The sequence below is a fragment of the Momordica charantia genome, assembly GCF_013281855.1.
Source record: "Momordica charantia cultivar OHB3-1 chromosome 8 unlocalized genomic scaffold, Mcharantia_2.0 BLBB01000008.1, whole genome shotgun sequence".
In the NCBI taxonomy this organism is placed as follows: Eukaryota; Viridiplantae; Streptophyta; class Magnoliopsida; order Cucurbitales; family Cucurbitaceae; genus Momordica; species Momordica charantia.
The window spans coordinates 34027465-34052553 of record NW_028275166.1 but is presented as its reverse complement, the minus strand read 5'-3'; the positions used below and the strand labels follow the sequence as shown (position 1 = coordinate 34052553).

The 25089-nt window shown below is 34.7% G+C and overlaps 4 protein-coding genes across 6 annotated transcripts in view; 2 read left to right on the top strand and 2 right to left on the bottom strand.

The window, feature by feature from the left end:
- EMB3142 (nuclear pore complex protein (DUF3414)) overlaps positions 1-14250 on the top strand; it is a 46206-nt gene extending 31956 nt beyond the window's left edge. Inside the window, exons 19-45 of one of the 2 annotated variants that reach the window (XM_022287421.2) lie at positions 216-413; positions 1205-1323; positions 1458-1608; positions 1754-1866; positions 1962-2043; positions 2164-2250; positions 2396-2470; positions 2586-2780; positions 3187-3279; positions 3360-3473; positions 3540-3710; positions 3923-3978; positions 4050-4122; positions 4212-4402; positions 4488-4614; positions 4722-4799; positions 6483-6647; positions 7465-7629; positions 7699-7836; positions 8534-8677; positions 10504-10626; positions 10756-10851; positions 10948-11085; positions 11191-11291; positions 12456-12575; positions 12874-13006; positions 13999-14250. In XM_022287421.2, the coding sequence (XP_022143113.1) occupies positions 216-413; positions 1205-1323; positions 1458-1608; positions 1754-1866; positions 1962-2043; positions 2164-2250; positions 2396-2470; positions 2586-2780; positions 3187-3279; positions 3360-3473; positions 3540-3710; positions 3923-3978; positions 4050-4122; positions 4212-4402; positions 4488-4614; positions 4722-4799; positions 6483-6647; positions 7465-7629; positions 7699-7836; positions 8534-8677; positions 10504-10626; positions 10756-10851; positions 10948-11085; positions 11191-11291; positions 12456-12575; positions 12874-13006; positions 13999-14082 (3330 nt within the window). In that variant the 3' untranslated portion in view covers positions 14083-14250. Of the gene's footprint in view, positions 1-215; positions 414-1204; positions 1324-1457; positions 1609-1753; positions 1867-1961; positions 2044-2163; positions 2251-2395; positions 2471-2585; positions 2781-3186; positions 3280-3359; positions 3474-3539; positions 3711-3922; positions 3979-4049; positions 4123-4211; positions 4403-4487; positions 4615-4721; positions 4800-6482; positions 6648-7464; positions 7630-7698; positions 7839-8533; positions 8678-10503; positions 10627-10755; positions 10852-10947; positions 11086-11190; positions 11292-12455; positions 12576-12873; positions 13007-13998 lie in introns of those variants that run through there. The other variant, XM_088127267.1, reaches the window with a different exon arrangement.
- A 133-nt stretch (positions 14251-14383) lies between these two features.
- On the bottom strand, positions 14384-17102 carry LOC111013063 (putative polygalacturonase At1g80170). The gene is made up of 9 exons (XM_022287423.2): positions 17058-17102; positions 16058-16195; positions 15796-15972; positions 15686-15712; positions 15384-15591; positions 15199-15280; positions 14966-15074; positions 14783-14899; positions 14384-14700 (listed from the first exon to the last, which is right to left on the bottom strand). Exons 1-9 carry the CDS (start codon positions 17100-17102, stop codon positions 14470-14472), a joined length of 1134 nt encoding a protein of 377 aa, XP_022143115.2. The 3' UTR covers positions 14384-14469.
- Positions 17103-19041: 1939 nt separating this feature from the next.
- LOC111013146 (FkbM family methyltransferase) lies at positions 19042-21454 on the top strand. The gene is made up of 2 exons (XM_022287539.2): positions 19042-19850; positions 20531-21454. The coding sequence occupies exons 1-2, from the start codon at positions 19245-19247 to the stop codon at positions 20891-20893; spliced, it is 969 nt and encodes a 322-aa protein (XP_022143231.1). The 5' UTR covers positions 19042-19244; the 3' UTR covers positions 20894-21454.
- Positions 21455-21803: 349 nt separating this feature from the next.
- LOC111012982 (uncharacterized) lies at positions 21804-24981 on the bottom strand. 2 transcript variants are annotated; one of them, XM_022287292.2, is made up of 9 exons: positions 24830-24981; positions 24506-24636; positions 23949-24021; positions 23240-23322; positions 22995-23033; positions 22739-22809; positions 22554-22668; positions 22335-22442; positions 21804-22067 (listed from the first exon to the last, which is right to left on the bottom strand). In XM_022287292.2, the coding sequence occupies exons 1-8, from the start codon at positions 24873-24875 to the stop codon at positions 22368-22370; spliced, it is 633 nt and encodes a 210-aa protein (XP_022142984.1). In that variant the 5' UTR covers positions 24876-24981; the 3' UTR covers positions 21804-22067; positions 22335-22367. The 2 variants fall into 2 exon arrangements, with proteins under 2 accessions (XP_022142984.1, XP_087984141.1); XM_088128015.1 differs by having other exon boundaries at positions 21972-22256.
- Between the last annotated feature and the right edge of the window lie 108 nt (positions 24982-25089).

Below are 25089 nucleotides of genomic sequence, written 5' to 3'. Positions count from 1 at the left end.
TTCTTTTATTACCATAATTTAAGAAAATATGGTTTTCATTTTCTGAATTTTTTGAATATGTAATTTCCATGAAGTAAATCAAGTTATTTGCTTGAATCTTTTTCCCAATCCAAAAGGTACTGCATGATATCATTTAAGTTCATGGATCTTATGTTTTCTTGTCTGTTAATTTCGGTAGAAATGTTTTAAGTTTTTTTTTTGTTTTTTTTTTGTAGGATTTCATGAGTGGGAAATCTATTTTTAGAAACATCATGGGTATTCTTTTGCCTGGTGTCAATTCTCTCATTACAGAAAGGACCAGCCAGATATATGGGCAACTTTTGGAGAAGTCTGTGGAACTTTCTCTTGAAATAATTATCCTTGTATTAGAGAAGGATTTACTTCTGGCTGATTATTGGCGCCCTCTATATCAGGTAATAGGCTCATTTGTTGCAGTTGTTAGCCCAAGTGTTTTTTTTTCCTGTATGAATCTATGAATTGGTGGTTTTGTACATATCCGTTTGATAAGACTACAAATAAATTTTCATTGAATACTATAATGTTGGCATGCTCCGAAGGCTTTCTTGTAGATTTTCAGTTTTTTTTTTTTGCAAATTTTGGAAAATTTAGTGGAATGGTGGCACATGATCTCCAAGGATATTAGTTATATTAACTATTGAGGAGGTTTGAAATATCATTCATAGTTATCTAGGGCTAAAATTTTGAAAGCCTTTTTATAATATTTCCATTATACTTGTTTCTGATAGGTATACCATAATCTCGTCAGTCTAGATCATAGCAGAATTCCTAGTTCTCCTCACCTTTTGTATGTTAATTTTTTTAAATACAAAGTTATGAGAAATTAATATTGGCCACGTTGTCTAGTTTCTTTTCATTGCTCACATGGCTCATTTAGTATTGGAGTTAGTTTTTTCCTTATCTTGACCATCCTCTTCTTTTCCTATTCTAGTTCTCAAATGGAAAGAGAAATGTGTTAAGAAAGGTGATCTTGTAGTTTCCATTAACTAAGTATTCTACCCGGAACTAAGTTTTTGATAAATGATGATTAATTTTGTTCTTACCTCATTTGAATTTTGTGTTTATGCATAGGGAACCTTAAACACTTAGTTGATCCTGCACATATCTTCAGACGGACGTCTTCTGGTGCTCTTTATGTCTTATTGAAAAAACTTAATTGCTCCTTGATTTGACCTAATTCTTGCAGCCCTTGGAAGTTATACTCTCTCAAGATCATGGTCAAATTGTTGCACTGTTGGAGTATGTCAGATATGATTTTCAGCCCAAGATTCAGCAGTTCTCTATCAAAATTATGAGTATTTTAAGGCACATCCTTCATCCCTTCCTCAATTGTCATAGTGTGGCATGTGATTGGAAAATTTTCGAAGAATTTGTAAACTTTTTACATTTTTTAATATGTTGATTTCAAAGTTCTAAAGATATTATTTTGTCGGTTGTAGTTCTCGTATGGTTGGCCTTGTGCAGTTACTACTAAAATCTAATACTGCAAGTTCTTTAGTCGAGGATTATGCATCCTGCCTTGAGTTAAGATCTGAAGAGAGTCACATTATAGAAAACAGTGGAGATGATCCTGGTGTTCTTATAATGCAGGTTTGTCTTTGCACTTTTCAACTCTCAAGTTTGACTTTTCTTATCCTTTTAGTACTGTTTCTGGACTTTTCTGCATTCACCAAATCCTGCTCCTTAAGTTCTAACCAGTGATCACACATCATTTTTATGCCCATTCTTTTTGCAGCTTCTTATTGACAACATTAGCCGACCAGCTCCAAGTGTTACACATTTGCTACTTAAATTTAACCTTGAGATATCCATTGAGCGGACTGTTTTGCAGCCAAAATTTCATTATAGGTGATTTAATGAAATACTTTTAAGACATCTTGTTCATTTTTGCATTGTTAAGTGGTATTATAATATATAATGGTTGTATGATTATTCCTTTGTAGTTGCTTGAAGGTTGTTCTCGAAATCTTGGATAAGCTTTCAAATCCTGAAGTCAATGCCTTACTTTATGAGTTTGGTTTTCAGGTTAGATGTTGTAGGTTGTGTATTTTTATTTAGAAAGTAACAATTTCAACATAGTTTTCGTTTTCTTCTTCTCTTTTCCTTTATACTTTTCCCTGTAAGTCTAAAGTGATGGACATGCAGCTTCTTTATGAGCTATGCTTGGATCCCCTAACATCTGGACCAGTCATGGATCTCTTGAGCAACAAAAAGTATTATTTCTTTATTAAGGTACGGATACCTCATACCTGCATTTTTGTTATGGAAATATCTTCTATTTTGATCGGAATGTTGTATATGTTTTTTTAAAATATATGATTTTTTTTTTCTGCCCTCCCTTCCTTACACGATACCTTCTTCACACTTGTAATGGCAGCATTTGGATACAATTGGAGTTGTTCCCCTTCCTAAGAGAAACAATCACACTCTTCGTGTCAGTTCCCTTCATCAGGTTTGTTTTTCCTTGATGAATAACTGCACTTTTTAACTATGCGTATGCTTGCAGATTGCATTTTTTTAGCATTTTCTAACTTAGCGCTTGACCGGGAAATATTTTGTTCTTCAAGAGAGCATGGTTGCTTAAACTTCTAGCAATTGAGTTGCATGCTGCTGACTTGAGTAGCCCAATCCATCGAGAGGCATGCCAGAGCATTATTGGGCACCTGTATGGGCAGGGAATTGTTGATGCTGGATCAGTTCCATTCTTTTCACTTCAACATCATGTGGTGGACCCCGGAACTAGAACTACTAGTAAGAGCAAGGTACTCTATTCGACAGTAACCTTTTATCTTCTTATGTACAGTAAGTGGATATTAGTCTTCTTTTTGTTTAAACTAATTTTTTCAAATTAATGGGACATAAGCATATTTAATATTATAAAATTAATAAATAATTAACAAATATGCCACATGAGCGTATCTAACTGCCACGTCACCGACCTATAATACAGGGGGACCCAATTAGAATTTTTTTCTAAAGTTCATGGGACTGAATGGTTAGACTAGAAATGTTTCTTCTGAACTTTTTGAGGAGATGTTTCATTTTTCTGGCTTCTGGTTGAACTGAATGATATGGTTTTGTTTCCTATGGAGAAATGATAGTACTAAATCAGCTTCTGTTATTTTTAAAATTTTTTCCCTGAATTTTTCTGTTTAATATCTGATTCAGGCGTTGGAGCTACTTGAGGTTGTTCAGTTCAGAACTCCAGATACCTCAATCAAGCTTCCCCAAATTGTTTCAAATTTGAAGTATGAATTGCTGGTAATGTTTTAGTATGCTGGTTCCCTTTTCTTTCCTTTGCATTAATAGCGTCTGAAACTATTCTTATTAATGTTTTGTAGACAAAGGACATACTTGGAAATCCTTCAACTTCTCAAAAGGGTGGGATCTACTATTATTCAGAGCGTGGTGATCGCCTGGTTGACCTTACTTCCTTCTGTGATAAACTTTGGCAGGTTGGTGAAGGACAAAATCAGTTTCTTCTTAATGAAGGACTTCAGTAATATGTTTGCTTGTTTCAGAAATTTAATTCCAATAATCCTCAACTGAATAACGTTGGGAATGAAGCGGAGCTGGAAGAAGTAAAAGAGACCATTCAACAGTTTCTACGATGGGGATGGAAGTACAACAAAAATCTCGAGGAACAGGCTGCACAGCTTCATATGTTAACTAGCTGGTCACAAACCATTGAGGTCTTTTGTTCTTTCCTCTATTTGTGTTAGTTGCATGCTTGTTGTTCTGGTTTCCTCTATACCTGGACAATAAATTCCAGTGTTTTAGTTTTAAAGAACTTTTGTGCTTCCTCTAATGTTTGAAAATTTCATTTTCATTATCAATAAGCTATCCGTTTACTTTCAATGCTCACATTTTGTTTTCAAAATGATAAGCAGTTTGTTTTTTACAGGTTACTGTGTCCAGAAGAATATCATCACTTGAAAATCGATCTGATATTCTATTTCAGTAAGTTCATATTTGTACCTTGTTTTTTGTTTCTGCTTTTCATATTTTTAACTATTTATTATTGTGGACAGACTTCTTGATGCTTCCTTGAGCGCTTCTGCTTCTCCAGATTGTTCTTTGAAGATGGCATACCTTTTGTGTCAGGTCTATTTGTCATGTCCCATTGAACTTTTAACTTCCTTAACCTTTCATTTATTCTAGTAGCTGATGCCTTTGGATCTGGAATTTCACAGGTTGCACTGACTTGCATGGCCAAGCTAAGGGATGAAAGATATTCGTGTCCTGGTGGTTCAAATTCTGATAGTGTCTCATGTCTTGATATTATCATGGTGAAGCAAATATCTAATGGTGCCTGTCACTCTATTTTACTGAAGCTCATTATGGCAATTCTTAGGAATGAATCATCTGAAGCTTTGAGGAGACGGTATGATTAACATGACTTTTGGCTGGTGTTCTCTCTGTGGCTTACTGTTTGGAATCCAATCTTAACCTTTTACATCTATCTACAGGCAATATGCTTTGCTTCTTAGCTACCTTCAGTATTGTCAGAATATGCTGGATCCAGATGTTCCAACAACCGTTCTGCAAGTTCTACTTCTAAATGAGCAAGATGGAGAGGATGTAGATTTACAAAAGGTTGTTAACTTAATGCTTTGGTGCATATACACTTCTCGAAGTTCAACTAGTTTCTCTGGAAGGTAGAAAAATAGTTTCTTGCTTCTGATACTTTCTTTGCTGTACAGATTGATAAGGACCAGGCGGAACTTGCTCATGCTAATTTTTCAATTCTACGTAAAGAGGCCCAATCTATCTTGGATGTGGTGGGTTTCTTGCTCTTGAAATATGAAACCAACAAAGTCGTGGTTGATCTGTATCATTATCAATTTCTTACTATTTTGGATTAGGTGGTATTTTTCTAGTATGGTTCTTTTACCCCATTAGAAACACTTCGTCTATTGAGAAAAGAAAATGGATCCATTTTCAATTTGGGTCTATATATCTATCTCTCTCTCTCGTATGTTTATAGCGTGAAGGAGTAACACCAATTACGGTAGATCTGAAAGCCTGAGAAGTCCGTAGATGAGTATAAGGCAACTTCAAAGAACTTTGCTTAGAATACTAGATTCCAGTTTCGAAATGATAGAAAAATAAAAATTTGGATCATTTTTAGGCATTTGATTTCAAAAGACTACTCAGTGCAACAAATGCTGGGATTTCTATTTTTTTTCTTCATGTCCAAATTTTCTAGACAAGTATGTATTCTCAGATCATCTCCCAATCTTTCTTAGTTTCTTGTGGGGTCTATCTCCTCTCATCTCATTTTCGCTTTCTTAACTCATTGCTGAAAGAGACAGCTTGTATTGTGCTTATTGAAGAATCTTGTAAGAAGGCAACACTTTTGGGAGGGCTGATTTTGTTCTTTCATCAAAAAAATTTTCGGGAGAAGAAGATCTTCAATTGTTTTGATGTAGTTGGGATTTCTTTATTCAAAATAAAATCTAAAGGTTGATCAGAGTCCTTCAAGAGATGGGAAGATATCTTGGTGTTTTTAGCATATGATTTGATCCTCAATTTTGTGATCAATTACTTGTTTTGTGGGTTGCTAATTTTCGGCTCACCAAGAAGAAGGCTAAAAGCATTTTCCATAATTGGAGTTTGGGGTTCGGAGGTGGAGTCCTTAAAGTTTCAGCCTTTCTCATCTCTTTTCTTATTTTTTCATTCTTTGTGTAAGAAACAACTTCATTGATGAATGAAATTACAAAAGTGGGCCTAGAGTTAATCAAGCTATTCCAACTAAACAATGGAGAATAAAAGCTATAGTTGTGAAAGAGGGGAGCATTTAAAGCATCTTTGGCGTTAGTGTTTATCTTGGTGCAGCTTTGCAGTTTGGAGGAGGTGTTTCTTCAATGTTTTATTATTAGGCTCTTGTAATGGTTGCATTTTTGTTGTTTATTCGGAAGTTTTGTTTTCTTTTCATTCCCTCGGAAGTTTGTATCTTTGAATTTATGTCTTTCTTTTCATCCATCAATGAACAGTTTGTTTTTTGTTTGAAAAAATGCTTCACCCCCTGGAACCATTCTTGGTCTCTCAGACTTAGAAGAAGTACTTATGATATTTAGGTGTAAGTGTAAGCTAGCAGAATATGTTATTGCATTTATTAGAGTCATATATATAATAGCCTTAAACTAATAGAATATGAATTTACAATAAATGACTACTAATGTGCACCTGTAACTAAGATGTTTACATCAATGTACATTAATATGTATGCTGTTTCACCCCATCAAACTGAAGCATATATGGTAGTCATGTTGATCTCATTTAAAGGCAACCTATTCATACTCCAATCGATGCTTTTCAAGCAACAAACAAGGAACAGGGTAGACACGTTATTACACTTGGCTTGTTATCGTTTGTCTTCCTTCAATGCTCTATGCTTGTTATCGTGTGTTCCAACAAATTCTTTAATCCTCTTTCTTTAATCTATTGATCTTAATCATCAGGTTATCAAGGATGCAACTCAAGGCAGTGAACCAGGGAAGACTATATCACTCTACATACTGGATGCATTAATCTGTATAGATCATGACAGATTTTTCCTGAACCAACTCCAAAGCAGGGGATTTTTGAAGTCTTGTTTGATCAGCATAAGCAACGTTTCACTTCAGGTTGTTTCCACTCTGTAGTAAAATAATTTTGAGATATTTATAGTTTGAATGGATCTAAGGATGTGCTATTGAGTAAAGACTAGATGTTATATAACTTATAAAATGGGCTCTAAAATATGAGAACTCAAATGGAAATCGTTTTACCTTCTGTTACAAAGGTGGCAATGGCTTCGTAAAGCTGTGTAAGCCCATTGTAGATTGGAATATTTTTTTTTAATTTGTCTAGTTCTATGCCCTAAATCTTTGTGGTCGTGTTTTATGATTTAGCAAAGCTGTCATGCACAAATCGTTTAGGTTTCTGCTTAAGGAAGCTCGTTTAACTTCTTGTGTCAAAGTCTTGGGGCCTTTTTTTTAGTTTTTTTTTTATGAGAAAATTTCATTTATGAGATGAAATTATAAAAATAAGGGAGAAGACTTCATCCAAGAGGTTACAAGGAACTCTTCTAATTGGATAGAAGAGCGTTCATGCTGTAATTGTGGAAAAAAGAAGATTTTTACTCTAAGGTAGAGCCAAGAAAGATAATGATTCAAAAAAATATTGAAGTTTTTCTCCTTTTCCTTGAAGATGTCTTCCCGTAGACCAAAAGGAGGACCCCTGGTGAAATTCAGCCATACGGTCTCCTTCACCCCTTTGAAAGAATTTTGGGGCTTTTAAAATTTTATTTCTCATAGTTAGGGTGCTGCGGATATTGGAATTTTCGCTAATTGGTTTGTTTCTAAATGCATCTTTTGTGGGGGTGTATATATTCATCTATTTTTTTTCAAAGATAGTGGTTATTATCGATCCCTAATAATGTATGTCAAAATTCTATTCTAGGATGGTGCGCATTCTTTCGATTCTTTGCAGCGAGCATGCACTCTTGAGGCTGAACTCGCCTTACTGTTGAGAATTAGCCACAAGTACGGAAAAAATGGGGCTCAGCTTCTCTTCTCGATGGGTGCTTTGGAGCATCTTGCTTCGTGCAGGGCAGTCAATTTACAGGTGAGTAACTGTCTACTATGTTCTTGGATTTTTTTAGAATTTCTTTGTTTATTGAAAGTGCTGTACCAGGGAAGTTTGAGGTGGATTGACATGAAGCCTCATAGAGATGTAGCAGGGAATATTAACAAGCAACAAACTATTGTAACGCCGATTTTGAGACTGTTGTTTTCTTTGACGTCATTAGTTGATACATCAGACTTTTTTGAGGTGAGCATACATTCACTAAAATTTTCTCTTTTGTCATTTCTTGCCATTCTTAGCATGCAGTTTTTTCCACGTCAATTTTTAGAGCGGCATGGACTTTGCCCGCCATCCTCTCATTAATCTCTCACCCTAATTTCTATGTTAACTAAGGACAACCATCTCGTTGTACATTGTCATTTCTCTTGTATTATTTTGGGATATGTCAATTATAAGGCATTTTCCTAAACCTAAACCTCTTTTGATTTAGATGTGGGTGATTCATTATCCTCCTATTGCTTTATATTCAATTATTTCTCTGATGGATATACAAGTAATAGTCAAACAAACTATAGCATCAAAAAACCTAGCAAAAGGAATCTCCTTTTCAAGAAAAAATCTGTGATTTCTTTCATTCTGAATACTCCAAAAGAAAAAAAAAGCTCGCACAAATTTCATCCAAAGAAGCATCTTCTCTTTTTTAAACGGGTGTCCAACTAGAGTGAGTGAGAGAAGAAGAGTAGGATCCTTTGGAAGAGTCACATCTCATCATGCATGAACTTTTTAAAAAATATTACAAATGTGGGGTAGGAAATTGAACTTTCTGCCTTGAAAAGAGGTTAGATAGTTGATGTTTAGGTTGTTCTATAGAGCATACGTTCTCTAAAATTTGTTGTGAATTTGATTTCGAGCAGTTGTATCATTTGGTGTATTATTATTATAGGTAAAAAACAAAATTGTTCGAGAAGTTGTTGATTTTATTAAAGGACACCAACGGCTATTTGACCAAATTCTTGGGGAGGATGTTTCTGAAGCTGATGATTTTACAATGGAGCAGATTAATCTTCTTGTGGGTTCGCTTGGCAAGGTAACACCATTAACCTTTTGAGATATCTTAATCGAGAGAATATTGTTGCATTGCTATGGTTATTTTTAGATATTTCATTGCTGATATAAATATACAAAAGATTATACGTATGTAGAGTATGGTAGAGTTAGGTAGGTTGTCCCGTGAGATTATTGGTAAGGTGTGCAGGTAGGTCAAAATATTTAATGTCTTAAAAATGTAGAAGTATTTTTGTTCTATCTTTTTTTTCCTCTTTAATGTCAATGAAATTTTGTAATGTAACTAAAATGATAAATACGACCTTCGTCGAGAAAAATTATGAGAAGTTTCATTCTTTAACATAAGGTTAATATCTGTTTTAGAAAAAGGTCACAATTTTATTTTTATTTTTTCATATATTGCATAAATTTAACATTATATTTGAGTTTGACTTTTATTTGGATTGTGTTTTGTTTTTTTTTTTCCCATAAAATTTTGAACTTTCTGCTGAACGTACATATTTAATTTATCTAAAAAAATTATATTTATATAATTGCTTTGAAAAATTGCATCAAACTTAACAGTAAATTAAGATAACTTTTATTTATGAAAGTATAGCTATATGATTAATATTACTAAGAAATTAAATAACATTTTTATGAATAAATATATCATTATCATGGATGGGAACATCTTTCATTCTCTTATTTTTGTTCGATTATTTTCTTAAATAATGAATTACATTTTAAAAAGTTATAGGGAAGGGGGAAATCTATTCCCTAGGGTAAATTCTCGAATGATGGTTAACCCTAATATTCCTAAAAATTTCTTAATAATCATCCGCCACCGATTTCCCTCTTCCTTTCTCATCTTCCATGGCGCCCTTTCCCTTGTCCTATCCTCTCTCGTTGTTACTTCCCCCTATTGACATGGGGCGGAGAAAAACTTTATCTTTGGAATCTTCTCAAGACAGTTGCAGTCAATCGACAAAACGAATTAGGGTTCTTATGTAAAATTGTATGGGAACGAACGAACGATCGAACTAGGAGTTGATAACTTCACCCTAACACCAAAATACAGGAAAGAAATTATAGACAATTGCAATTATACTGGTGAGATTGAATTTGTTACGAGGTTATTCAGACAAACAAATAACAAATATTTTTTTTTTTTTTTTTTTTTAACAAATGAAAGTTAAAGCGACCCGTCTGAAGATACATTGAAGCAAGACCAAGATTTAAGCAAAACTATTGAAAATGACTGTAAGAGGTAGCGTCGGTGTTAGGTAAATTTCTTAAAGAAGGATTTCGGTCAAAAAGGCCCTGATTTCAAGTGTTAGTCTGTTTTTCTATTTTTTTTTTGGGAGCAATGGAGCCTTTTATTAAGATAATCACTGTTACAGAGCTAAAATGGCAGATTCCCTGATTTATAACTTAAAGGTTCAGCAATTACGATGACCAGATAGAAGTCATACTGGAAGCGGTACTGAAATACGATAAGATATACATGAAATGAACAAATGATCCAAGTGATTAGTAAATAAACATGTGAACAGAGTCAAGCTTCGGGACGTGGTGGAATATTGTCTTCACTCTTCAAAGAGGCTCATAACAGCATTAGTATAGTAGACTGGAAAACATAGAGTGCCAAAAGTCGCCTAACTTGTAGGGAGAATATAATGCTTACAAAATCCAAATCTAACATTGAAAATCATTTTTTAGTCCTAAAATATTTTCTGTTGAATTACATTTCGTAAAGTATTTATTTCTGTGAATCATTTTTTTTTTTTTTAATCTCATTTAATTTTTTCTCATTTTAGTTTGTTTGAATTTTGATGAATCTCACTTGTGAGGGTTTGTTTTTGGAAGGTTTGGCCATATGAGGAGACTGATGAATACGGTTTTGTTCAAAGTCTCTTCCAATTGATGCATTCACTTTTCTCTCGTGAATCGGATTCTCTTACTTCTGGTCCAGGAGTTAAATTGCTAAAGGTTGGTTGTAATCTTTTTTTTATTATTATTTTTAATGGTTTTAATGGAAATAAAACTAACTTATGAAATCTCCATAAGCTAAGTTCTTTTTTCTTCAATGACTAGCCTTTAACGGTTTTTTTTCTTCAGAATCGGAGAAGCTCAGAACTCTACTCCATTGAGCTAAACTTCAGTTTGAGCTCTTATTTATATTTTTTAGTTACAAGGAAATCCCTAAGATTGGAGGTAATTCGTTTTACAGTGTTTTCTGGCAAAAATTTGAATATGCCATGGGAGGAATTGAATGATTGGAACTTGACTTTCTGATGTGATATCATTCAGGTCTCTGGTGCTTCCTCTGGCTACAGCTCTCCTGTTAGGGCTCAGCGGCCATCTCTGGATTTACTTGGGATACTCCTTAATTCTACGACGACTACTCTTGAAAGAGCAGCTGAAGAAAGATCATTGTTGCTAAATAAGGTGCGACCATACAAGAGCAAATAAACATCTTGCTGCATTGTATTTTTCCTTTCCTGATTGTTTTATGGGTCGAATGCATTGTTATCATGGTTTGCGATTTTGCAGATTCGAGACATTAATGAACTGTCAAGACAGGAGGTAGAGGAAATTATTGTACGCTGTGTTGGCGATGATTTTGCTTCATTATCTGATGATATCCAGAGAAGGTGTTTTTTCCACATTATTTATCTTAGTTTTGGTGAATAATTTTGCGTTCGTTGCAAATTTTAATTTTGATCTAATTTGATGGCTAAATAGCACAATACATAAGTATGTCAATGGATGCATGATGCTGGTGTTCTTTCATGTTCTATGAAATTGATTGGTTCTGAGCAATGTATTTAATTCCTCAAGGAATGTTACGTTATACATACAACCTAGTCTGTCTTTATTTTGAGTACATAAATTTTGCTTTAGTTTCTTTTTCTATCTCTTCTATTTATTTATTTATTTTTGGGTTGTCATATTTATTGGGAATGCTTAGAGAATAAACCCTTCGTATCTAGTTTCCTATATCTGTTCTACATTTCATCTAATGAAGTTCTGATTATTTTATCTGGTGAAATTCTGTATATTCTCGTCAATTAACAAGAAAATGAAGCTCTCTTTGCCCCATTAAACATTGTTGACCACAATTTGATTGTTTAGTGAGTTTGTAATGCTTTTTCAGAAATGTGTTTTTCAGTGAGCACTTTTTATGTAAGTGTTTTGAAAATTTATCGAAATATTTTTTATTATTGAAAATTTATAAAAGTGCTTTCAATTGGTTAAAAATATTTTTTACCACTCTTTGAAATTTTAAGTAAATACTATTTGCCAATTTGAGCCGAGCTCAATTGGTTAAGACATGTATTTTCGACCAAGAGGTTATATGTTCGCACCCCCCACCCCCACGTGTTGTACTAAAAATAAATAAATAAATAAGTAAACACTACTTATATTTATAAAAACACTTTTAGTCATGCATAAATACATCATCCACAAATTCTATACCTTGTATATTTCATGACGTTTTCATGTGCAAAATAATTTCCAATAACCATGTTTTCTGCATCACCCCTAATTTTCAGCCAGTAAGTGTACTTGTATATTGTTTAATTCATTCTTCTGCTTGGCTGATGGGAATCGCCTTACTCTGATATCCTTTATACCAATGATTACTTTTAAGAAAGATGTTGTCAGTGACCAAAATTTAATGCAACTTTATATCTATCCCTTTTAGTAACAAGTAGTTCCAATGTCTTCTCAAAAAGTTCAGTGGATCATGAATTTAAGTGTATTTACTTATGTTGCTTTTGTATCATTCCTAAAGGTTTCATCTTGTTTTACAGGAGATATGTTGCAATGATTGAAATGTGCAAGGTTGTTGGAAATAAAAATCAGATGATTACATTATTACTCCCTCTTGCGGAGTATGTCTTAAATGTCATGCTTATCCATTTTCAGGATAGGTAAGTTATAAGATATATTTACTAATATTAGCATGTTATAGTGTGGTATGCTCTTTTCATGAATGTGATATTGCATCTTTCATACTCAGCCATTCTCCCCCTCCCTTTTCATCTCCTTTCTTGTAATGTAATGGATATGGATAATGTGATATTTCACTTACTAAGATTGGCAGGTTATTAGCTTCATTTTACTAAGACATGATCGTATCTTTTTTGGTTGGATTTGTGTATATTTGGACAAAAAAGAGGCAGATCTTGTCACATTGTAGTAACCTTTGCATTTTTTGGTACTTTGCAGCACTGTTATTCCTGATGGGAATGCGAATGTTAAAGCAATTTCATATCATGCTGAATCAAGATCAGCACAGGAAATAACTTCATTGAGTGGAAAGTTGATTCCTATCTTAGAAAGGCTTGAGTTGCTTAGTGAGGTATGCTTCTACGTCTCACTCCTTTACTATTTGCATTCAGTTGCACGGCTTTAATCTCACAAACCACCACTATTTAGGTTACTGAAAATTCAAACTATAAAATTGTATATCGTAGAACCTGAATGGCAAGATTTAATATTTCACAGGGTATTGTGATTTTATATTTTATTTTTAATTTTTACCTACTCTTTATATTTTGATAACCAAGGTAGTGTGGTTGGACTCCTTGCATTATGCTCGTGGCCCACCTATACTAATTTAAAATTTTAAGTTGTCCACCTAGACTCTAGGGTCTTGGAGAGAATCTCCAAATGCTTGGCCATCCCTCAGGAATGATTGTCTTCGATTAATTTTATAAATGCATCTCCTGGCCTTACAATATTTAGAGTTAAGAGGCTCCTAAAAATATTAATATATTTGGTAAATGACCCTCAAGGTTTGAACTCATCATAAAAATATTAGAATTTATAACTTTATAACTTCCACCTTTGTTGATCGTTTATTATGATTGTTTCTAGTATATTTATTATTATGACCCTCTAAACTACATGAGTTGGACTTATGGTCAAAGAGATAACTAAGAATCCATATGCCTTTGAGGTTATGGATTCAAACTAGGGTGGCCATCTTAAAATCTTAAATATCTTAAAAAAGAATTCTTTACACCAAATTTTGTAGGATTAGGTAAGTATCACGTAGGAATTCAAAGTGTGCAAAGTTGGTATCGATATTCTTCACGGTATCAAATAGATATTATTGTGGCCACCATTCCAGTTTAATCAATATTTAGCTGAGTCCCTGGCTTAGTCATAGCAAGAGACCATTTATCTGACTATGGTCGTTTGCATTCCTTCATCTTGTGACACTTTTCTGGCTGTTGAAAAATTCGTCCTATGGCTTCATAATTGTTTTGTTTACTTCAAATTTGTGCATGTATGAAATGGAACGTAATATGTTTTTGCTTTGTTCTCTTTTTGTTGGTTGTGTTCCAGAATAAAATAGGACACAATCTTAAGGTGTTCCGTAGATTGGTGACTTCACTTAAGGAGACGGCAATTCAAAAGTTAGCTCTATGAGGGGCAGTATTATATGCTCCATCCTGTACCAAGCACTGGTTAATGTTCATGTCGATCTCATTTATTACAAAATATGTAATTATCTTTGGTTCCTTTATAGTTCATGTATAAGTGTACTACTTTTGTTAATAGTTATAGGCATAATCATATAAAGAGGTTTAGTGAAAATGGTTCGTTTCCATCAAAACAATTATGTTTCATTCACTTGGATTGCACATGTGATACATATCTTGATTTTATTATTTTAATTAGAGGGTTTAACATATAGTATAATAATAAAAATGCCTTATTGGTCCTAATATCTTGCCTAAAAGATCATGGTCAAGTTTCATCAACTGCTAGCTAATTAGGGTGGGATAGAAACTTTTTTCAAAGACTCCATCAAATTTATATCTGAAGACAGGGTTCAGGTTGTACCACTCCAAAGGAAAATCCATGGGCATTGAGGCAACTTGAGGTAACCTTTTGTCCACTATTTGCAGATTTGAGCTGTATCGACTTTAACAGTATACCAGTGCAGGCAACAGACCTACTGCAATTGAGATTGATAGCCACATTGCTGATTGATGTCCCGAAAAGGTTATTGATGGATACATTGGCTATATGAACTCCGGTTTGCTGGGGCAAATTCAAAATTTCCTGAGCACTGAATTATGAAAAAACTAAAACTAATCTAGTAAAGAAGCTCAGTTTCTTTTACCTTTTCGTTGCTGAGTCCCCCTAGGTTACCGTAGTTTTGGTCTATAATAAAGGGGTTATTGACTGATTCAAAATAGAGATTCTGAAATGTGACCCTTCGGATGTTACCCCTACCAATCTTTTGGAAGTGTTAGTGTAAGCTTTACAGTTTATTTTATAAATTAATGAGTAGAATTTCCATTACCTGCCAAGTCTTAATCCGAGCTCCATTGGTAGTTCCTTTGAAGTAGACATTACTCACTCTAATATCCTCTACTTGTACAAAATTGCCGCTTCTTCCCAAGCTTCCAATGCTATTTTCAGGTTCACATAGTATACGAAATGAGCTATTGAAACAACGAATTTTGTTCTATATTTTTCCGTGTTCTTGTTCTAAAGCGTGTTTTATGGAGTTCCTTATCTGAATAGGGAACCTACCTTATTCCATGACCAGGTCCACATCTGATGTGTGAGATATTCACGTTAGAGGTGTAATCTCCTATAGATACACAATCATCACCTGCTCGTCACAATTAATGTTATTTATTTTCTTAATTAAAAACGTCGATACTTGTTAATCTTGTTAAAGCCGATCTTTCTGGAAATAATTCCATCCAAATTACCTGTGCCTATTGTTGTGTTCTTTATAATAACATTGTGAGAGGAATGAATGTGAATGCCATCAGTGTTTGGGCTGCTTTCTGGAGCTGTGATTACCAAATTTTTAATTTCGACTCTCTTGCTCCCCATTATTAGTACATGTGTTTGTGAGCTGTTAATAAAGTGAATGTTGCTCAAGCTGGTGTTGTTGCATGAAATAATCTTCATTGCCTGCAATAATGCACGAGATTTGGTAAGTTCATCAAATACTCTCTCTCTCTCTCTAGCAGATACTAGAAAATTGCTTTGTGCAGAAAATACTTACAGTAGGTGCTAATGAGGTGCAACCCTTCTGAAAAATGTAGAAGAAACATCAGACACTGGATATTACTTTATATGCATTGGAAAGTTTTTCTTATCTGATGATTTACTTACCAAGTCTGGGTGATCCCTACATGATTGGCTCCACCATCTTGTACCTCTTCCATCTATTTTGCCAATGCCGGTGCCAGTGACATTGAGCCTGCTTACCCCTTCAAAAGCCAGCCACTGGCTCTGGTCAGTCCGCGTCCATTCGCCTGGTGAGGTTGGTGCCACAATCTCTCCATGTATCTGTGAAAATTTGCATCTACCTGAAGACAGGTAGTATCTAGGGAAGACTTAATCATAAAGGGGAAAGCCCCTGCTTTTTCTTTACCATGAAAGTGATGCTGTTTGCCCTGCATGGACCTCTCAAAACAATTGGTTTTACTAGAAGTGTATGCCTCTTGGGAATTAGCACTGTAGAACTTTCTGTTTTAGAGCTACATGCTGCTTTCCATGCTTTTAGTATTGCCTGTCATAATAACATGTGTTGTATAATCCTTGTTGCTTGAACTGTGGAGATTATTAGACCCAGTGCTTTGTTAGGAATGTTAGCAGGGCAAAATTTTAGGAATATTGGGGAGATATTAGGACATATTTGTCAGTGCTTTGTTTGAAGTATGCCCTCCACTCTATTGTACTTATAAGGTTCTTGTAGTTTCAAAACGTCCATTTTGGTCTCTGTATTTTTAATTTTGGTTTATTTTAGTCCTTGTATTTTCAAAACATTCATTTTAGTTCCTTTACTTTAAAAAAATGACCATTTTGGTTTTCTATTTGTAAAATTTTAACACAAATTTTATGTACAATGGAAATCCTTTAATACAAATTTATGATTACATTTCAAGAAATTTAGTGAATGAAGTTTTATGTTGAAATTTTGATCGAAAGAAATAAGACAAAAATAAAAATTAAGGAACCAAAATAGACGTTTGAAAGTATAGAGATTGAAATGAACAAAAGTGAGAAGCATAAGTACCAAAGTAGACGATTTGAAAGGACATGAACTAAAATCTTAAAGGGGTCAAAATAGTATCTAAACCTACTTATAAGTTATAATGGCTTTTCTAATAGAATTTGTAGTGAATAATGAAAGAGTTCTCTTCTAATATTCTAAAAATTCCTAATATTCCTTAAGACAACTCTTCTGGTGGAAGAAACAATCCTTCCACTCTAGCATTTTTCTTTAGTTAAACAAGGTGGTGAGGATTTGAATGTTTGATCTTTAAGAATAAGTACATTTAAATTCTGCTAGTTCTTCCAATGGAAGAGGTTGTATCGTATTAAAAAATAGAAATACGAAACTACTAATCTACGGGTATCGAAGACTTTACGTGAGAACTATCTCTAGTGGTGCCTTCCACAGCTCCATAGCTCATGACGTTAAAAACATTCTCTTTTGAAAACCCTATTGTGAACGTTACAGCACAAACTAACCCGAAAATGACTGCAGGAACAGCGAAAGCGCCCTGCAACAGAAAATCATTAACATGTTGGTGTGGGTAAGTCTCGAAATCTTAATCTGAATTGAACTGAGCAGGTTCTTACCATGGTGTTTGGGGAAGGAACTATTGGAGGAAGCCACAAGCAAGATGGGAGGGTTGATTTTGGTTTTAAGGGTGATGGAAGTTTTAAAATCTCAACGGTTTGGTCTACTTTATGTTTGGAATTTGCAGTTACAGAGAGAACAAAAACGTGAAATTAAATCACATCTTGAAACTTCCTACATGCTCTTTCAGCTGATTTTATCAAAGTTAACACCAAAACTTACTTTGCGTTCCCCTTTTGCCTTAGAGACAATTACTTTTTTTTTAGAATTTTGTCCAAATCTGACCCAGAATAACTGATTTTGGTCATGAAATTAAGATAGGAGTGTTTGAATTTAGTTCTAGATAGAATATAAAATTATCATCGACATGACATTTCTATGAGGTCGACATCGATATAAGGGATTAATCGACAATTTTATAGTATATTGAAAAAATAACAATAAATATTAATAAAATGTCACTAATATGGACAAAGTATTAATATTAAAAATATTTAATTTATTTGAAAACAGTGAAATGGTGGTTCGTTGTGTGAATTTTTATTTTTATTTTATAATGTGTGAATTTTTAATTTTATTTTATAATATTTCAAAAATATCTATTGATTCATTTATGCTTACATTAACATTTAAAACTTTGGTTATACAAAGTTTAAATTCAATTAAAAATATTCAAAACAACAAAAAGGTTTTTTTTTTCAAAAGAAAAACAAGAACGAACAGTGATGAGAAAATTTTTGAAACTATATTAGCACGTGCTTCTTCCATCTTTACATTGACGAAAAATCAGTTGATCTATTATTTTATTTTTATGATGAGCTGGAACTAGATTTATATATAATTATGGATCTTTAAAAATCGTAAATTTAGCAAATTGAGGGGATTAATTATACTACTCCGTTTAAATTTAGAACTTTATTCTTTTTGAATCACACACGTTTTAAATTAATTCATATAAATCAAGTATGAAAGTAAGAAAAGAAAAGATTTATTTGTTGTTGTTTTTGTTACCCACTACCAATGTTTGTTGGGAGGCTGAGATGCCAACTATAAAAGGCCAAGCTATTCCACCAAGGAAAGATGCACGCCGAGCTAGCAGGTTGTGCAGGGGCCTCAGGCTCCGAGAACAAACCTCGAGGTCAAGCTATTGAAGGAATTAAGGCCAATCATCAGTACGACTGACAATACTTGGTAGGTCACCTACCTTGGAATAGTGAATTAGATTGATGTTACATGAAACTACCCATTTGCGGACTATAAATACACGCATATTTCACCTAATTAGGTATGAAAATCTATTTGAAAATGATCTGTCAGCTCGAACTTATACTAACTTGAGTGTCTTAGTGCTCCACCTGTTTTTGTTGGTCTCTCTTCCCCCACTCGCTCCACGTCAACTCGGTCGAGAGGTCTTCCCTCTCGAACTCGCTACACTTTAGTTCGTTAGAGAGACTTTCCCTATCTAGATCGTTCTACAACAGACACCTAGGTAAATTTTTGCATCAACAATGTTTACTAAATCTTTTGGGACAAAATTGAGATAAAGTAGGGGTTTTTTTAATGGGAGTTCAATGAAGTAGGAGTTAAGCTAAAGATTTATTACCTTTCTCATCATTTTCTAAACTATCTTTTTAAGAAATCATACATTTAATTAATAGGCAGAACACCATTAATTGAGAATATCAACTATTAACTGTTAATATTAATGAAGAAAAGTCAACTTCATGCATAAAAATTAAAACATACCATTTTCTCAACTAGAAGAATTTATACCATCTCATAAAACTAATATTTTGACTCTTCTTGTTCATGAACAATCTTCTCTCTCGCCAGATATAAGGGTTTTTGGATCAGAAAGAATCGTGTTCGTTCCGAGATCTACTATTAGCTTTCTGGGAAATTTGGATTCTTCACAGCTTCACTCTGAAATCTCTCTTTTTCAGAAGTTTTAGTAGTTCGAACTCAAATTTCCATGGCAAATGCCTGGAAAAGAGACAAATCACCGAAGATTCTATCGCCGATTTCCCTGTTCTTGCTGTTTTCTTTCTCAATCCTCATCATTTTCTTCTTCCTCTTCGGTAACTCTAGCCCTTCAGAGCACTCCAACCCTAGTTTCACAATCAAACCACATTTTCCATTCCGAACAATCTCCCCCTTCGATTGCTTCAAATGTCCTCAATCGTACCCGGTGATCGCCAACGTCGTGGAAGGAGTTCGATACCCGTTTCTATTTTCGATCGCAGATTTGGGGAATTTACCCGATAAGCCCCACAAGAACATCGTCAGAATGCTGAAGGGAAAGCCCTTCCGGAAGCCAGACATTTCAGTGACGATTCAGGAGGTTTTGGAGAAGATGAAGGGCGAGTCCAGAGCTGGGTTTGTAGTTGATGTGGGTGCCAATGTGGGAATGGCGAGCTTCGCCGCTGCCGCGATGGGATTTCGTGTCTTGGCATTCGAGCCGGTTTTTGAAAATCTGCAGAGAATCTGTGATGGAATCTACCTGAATAGGGTTGGTGAATTGGTGAATGTGTTTGAGGCTGCTGCATCTGATAGGCTGGGGAACATCACTGTCCATAAGGTATTATCTGCTTCATGATTTCGATCTTTACAGTTTTCCTGGTTCTTGGCTGCTGAACTTAATGTCTACTTTGTGATTAGATTTGATTAGATCTCCAAAATTTCCAACTCATTATATGGTTAGCAAAATTGTTTCCATTTTGGGTGCTATCTGGGATGGATGACTCTTAGGAAGATCGAGAGTAAAACTTGATTGTTTCCTTTTTTGGGGTAACTGGTCTGCATTAGGTTTAGATTTCTTCTTTAACTACCATGGCAGGATTGGTAAGTTTAAAACGTACAAGGACTTCGGAGGAATGGTCCCAACTCCATGGAGATCATCTACTTCAGATATCGAATCTTATGAGTTTCGTTTTTGACAACCAAATATAGTAGGATATTCTTATATGAGGTTAGTCGAGGTGTATGTAAGCTCGTCTTTGTAGTATAAAAAGACGTCAGATTTCTTATTGGAATTAAGATGATGACAGAGAGCATCATGTAAAACTTGGTTGGTTTCATACTTCATTCAGGTTCAATGTCATGTCATTGGGATCATATGTTCATTCTTCAAAATTTCTTTACTTTTTCTAGTGAAGGGGTGGGCATTGGGCCACCCTAATCTGGTTCTTTCTTTTGGTAAGCTTATTTTACCCTACTTTAGATGCACTATGTGCTCACTGACTTTTGCTTGCTACCCAGTTGGTTGGTCGGCTTGACAACAGTGCTGTTTCAGCAACTGGTGCAAAGTTAGCGTTCAAATCTAATGAAGAAATAGCAGTTCAAGTGAAGTCAATTCCGCTAGATGAAGTAATCCCAGATTCGGAACGGGTGCTTTTGATAAAAATCGACGTTCAGGGATGGGAATATCATGTGCTGAAAGGAGCAAAGAAACTTCTATCTAGGAAGGGCACTGAAGCTCCATATCTGATCTATGAGGAAGACGAAAGGCTGCTAAAAGCCAGTAATAGTAGCAAAAGAGAGATCAGAGAATTCCTTCATACTGTAGGTTACCATCACTGCACTCAGCATGGTACAGATGCACACTGCACAAAAACTGGTTGAAATTCTTTTCCAAAGCTTCCCCAGAGGACGATGGACCTGCAAATAATTTCTCAAAGAAAATTCGAGTCGCCTTTGCCTTCTCGTGGTATGATCAAACATGGTTTCTCGTGTTTGTGATATGGTTTGGGGACTGCCTTGGAAAAGAGCCATTCGCCTTAGTTGTTCAGGTAAATCATGTAGCAAACATTTCGTAGAATGTCGAGGGAGTTATATGCAGAAGAAGCTGCCTTTGGAACTTGCATTTTGAAGCGTGGTCAGATTGTATGAATCGAACCCGTCAATCTTCCCATCGATTTTTCATTTGCCAATCATGTGGGATATCTTTGATTCCTGAGGTTTTGATTGTACCATTCTTTAGTTTGTTGCTGCTTGATCTTGCAGATGATAACGTTTATTTTCACACTAGATTCAAAACTTATCTTCACTATTTGTATTTGATAGTCAGAAACCATGTGAAATGGAAACCTTTGGGCTGTATTTTGTTGTGCAGAACAATTCCATTTTGTTGGTTCTAATTTCTTAATTCAATATCGTCAATTACTTTGGCAAGAATTCAATCCATTCTAGCAGTACTTGCTCATTTATCAGATGACATTCAGCTTGTGTTCCTAACCGTAACCATAGGCCTTAAGAAATAAGTTCAACAAAAGGAAAAGTCTCTTAGATTTTAGTGACTGAGAACTGAGTATCTTAAAAAATCCTGCATCTTAATATTATGTCAGAATAATTGCTTCTAAAGGTGTTAGCAGGTTGATTCAAGTAGGTTTTTGGTCAAAATTGATAACAAAACTAATCCAAAACCAACTGAAATCGAAAACTCTATCACAATTGAACAATCTGATAAGCATACTTAGGTTCAAACCAACTGAAACGAGTTGGTTCAATCAGTTTTGGCCTGTATCCCTACATATTAGCACCATACCAACATTAATATTTCCTTGTATTAAATTTGTTGCAATTACAAATGAATATTCAGCATCAAGTAGTATAAATGTATCTCTTACTAATGTATGGGTAAGATCCATTTGCTTATATGGTTAATGTATATCAAGCACATTTCAGGGCAAGGACAAAAATCAGCCTCAGAATCGGATCTCAAGTTGTATTTATATAGTGCATAGAGAAGCATGTTGGCTAGGACTTCAATCCGTCGGGGGACTCGTCCATCCATTCCCTGTGGGGAGGGTTGAACATACAAATATAAGAGAGATCCTTGTAAATTTATACATAAATATTGAGATTAGTTGAAGACATTGTTTGATAATAATTCATAACTCGTTGCAAACAAATGGTTGAAGGCCAGAACTGAGCTCAATACACCACCCATTGAGCCAAATCCTCAGTAAATTTCAAAGATATTTCACTGTTCGGATAATCTGAAAGATTGAGCCGTCAAAGTTCTCATTTCATCGTAAAACTTTCGAATCCAAATTAGTATTACCTGAACAAGATTGACGGGAAAAAGGTTTGTTCTTCATGACGTTTTTGGTCCACTAGTTTTTGAAGGACCAGCTCTTTCCACCATGACATCGTACAGTTGCTTCCCATTCTGATTGAAAAGGGAAAATGCAGTTTGTTAATAGAACTTTCAACCAATCATCCCTCTATTAAAAATAACAAGGTATCACTACGAGCCTCATCTGCATCTATTAAAACTTACAAATATCACTGGGAAGAAGTGCACTTGGCCTTCTGGCTTTGTTTGAGTCTCTTTAAAGTACACCAGAATGGGGAAATTTGGCCACCATAACTCCCAATTCACAAAAGTTGAATATCTGCAGTAAAATCACATGGGGTCAATTACTTTAAATAAATGGTTCATTTGAAGTGTGTAAAATTACCTACTTCCAACGATTCTTTCCACCCACAAAGGCATTTTCGCCAGAGTCCTCAAGCTGATCTCCTATTTTTACCTCCTAAAATCACGGAACTGACTTTAGCATTCTTGAATCTAGAGAACTTTTGCAGAGATTTTGGTCTCAGAGGATCACAAAAACATTTCAACTCCTTGCCCAAATGCAAAGAAAAAGAAAAACCGTTTCCAGATTCCATATTCTATACGATAACAAGCAAATATCTTGCGAAATTAAGAGGCTCATACCAATGCCTCGTCATCGAAGACAAATCTTACTCGCGTAGCCTGGAAGAAGGAAGAAAAAATCATCAGCTGCCACTTAAAAAGGTATTAATGCATCTCCAATAGCTTATCAAGGAAATTGGGCGGTCTAAAAAACTTGCAGCAGATATTTTCTCAGACGGTGAAATTTGAAGGCATCTTCTGGATATATCTTAAAATCTTGTGAGTGAAACTTTCTTTCATGAAGGTAATTTCCTTTTTATTATTACCTGGACTAGTAGCAGGAGTCCAAGGAGACCAACAGGTACAGCTGACAGAAGATTATCAGTATAAGCTAAACCGCCAGCCGCACCTGCCACGATTATGATGATTCATTGATTAAGATAAAGGGAAAGAGTAAACCAATCATGCTAAGAAAAGTAATGACCAAATATAGGTTCTAATGTTATTTTGTTAGAGATGCAAACATAATTCCAGATTAAAAGTGGGAAAGATCTTAGTAAAAAGGTAAGGACAACGTCCTCGTTTATATGAGGTCTCTTGGATAGAATATAAAAGTAAAACCATGTGGCTCCATCATATCATTGTAAAAATATGAAGAGCTTCTTTGTCTTACTATATCCAAGTAGTGATTTTGAAACTACATGACCTTCCTAATATGTCAATCCGAGGAGTGATTTTGAAATAACATAACCTTTCTTTCTAATATGCCAAGTGACATATACAATGTACTTTGCAGAGAAACATTCATGGACCAGGCCATTGGAGAAAGTGTAAATAAATGTATGTTTTGTTGCCAGTGGGCTTCTTTTACCTGGATTTTACATGACATTAGAGAAAATGACCCAAAAATCCAACAATTTTCGATAATGGTTTTTGTCCTCAAAACGTCTGAACTTGTAAATTTAAGAACCAAAAGATAATATGATTCCAAGTGCAAACCAAGTCTTAACAGGAAAAGAATTCTCTAGCACCCACCAAGTAGGACTACTGGAATTCTGTAATCTGGATCAGGAATCACGGTCTCTCGGCCCTTGACCCTCCTTCCAATCTATGAAAAGCAAAAGTTAGCTTTCTTTTTCCTTCTTTTCCCTAAAAAAAAAAACTGTAGAGATGAACATAGACAGGTGAAAACAAAAATAATGCAAAAACATTGACAGGTGAAAGAACAAAAACAAAATATTTAAACGTTTAGGGTACTAAAGTGAAATAGGCATAAAGGTTCCAGCCTAAGACTTGAAGCCAAGAAAAAAAAGTTAGACGTTTTTTGAAAGAATAATACTTACCTCTTGACTGGTTATCACCTCCACTAAAAATTTCACAGCTATTTATTATTTTCTTAAAATATAATGGCGGTCAATAAGCTCTAACCCAGTCGGGAGAGTAAGTATTATACTTCCATGAATATCAAACCAGCTCGAAAAGGTTCTGCATTTTAAAAGAAATATTGGAAGATATATGTGAAACAAAAAAAGGGTAAAAAAGAAAAACCACCACAGACATTGAAAGTAAATGAAGAAAGGTGAGGTAGAAACCACTGAGGCAACCACAGAGAAGCCACCGCCGCTGCCTTTTATGTTTCTTCTCAGAGGACTTTTATCATACAGTATATCGCCACCATAAAATGAGCTTCTTGAGTTCCTCAAAGAACCATCCACTTCTTTAACTAATCAAACACATAATTAATTAATTTCTTCAGCAACTTTTTACACAAAAATCAGCCCCATTTCTACGAACTTGAAATTGAGACTAAGAAACCAGATATCAGAATTTATGAAGCCAAATAGAAAAACTGAAGAAACAAAGCATAAATTACAGAAGAATTCTTATCATAAGAGCTGAGAAATTACGAAACTCACTTGGGCAAGAGAAAAATCGAGAAGCAGAGAAAAGAGTGCAGCCCATGATCTCGAATTCGCCTCTGTTCTCTGAAAACAAATCAAAATTTGCCGGTTTTATGAGGACGAGAAACGAGTGGACGTGAGTTTACATAAATACCCCTGACACTGTTGACAATTTTTGCCATAAAAAACATTTGGAAAAACGAAAAGGAAAGAGAAGAAAGAGTTTATTATTATTGTTGTTGTATTTTTATAATATCTTTAAATCTTATTTAATT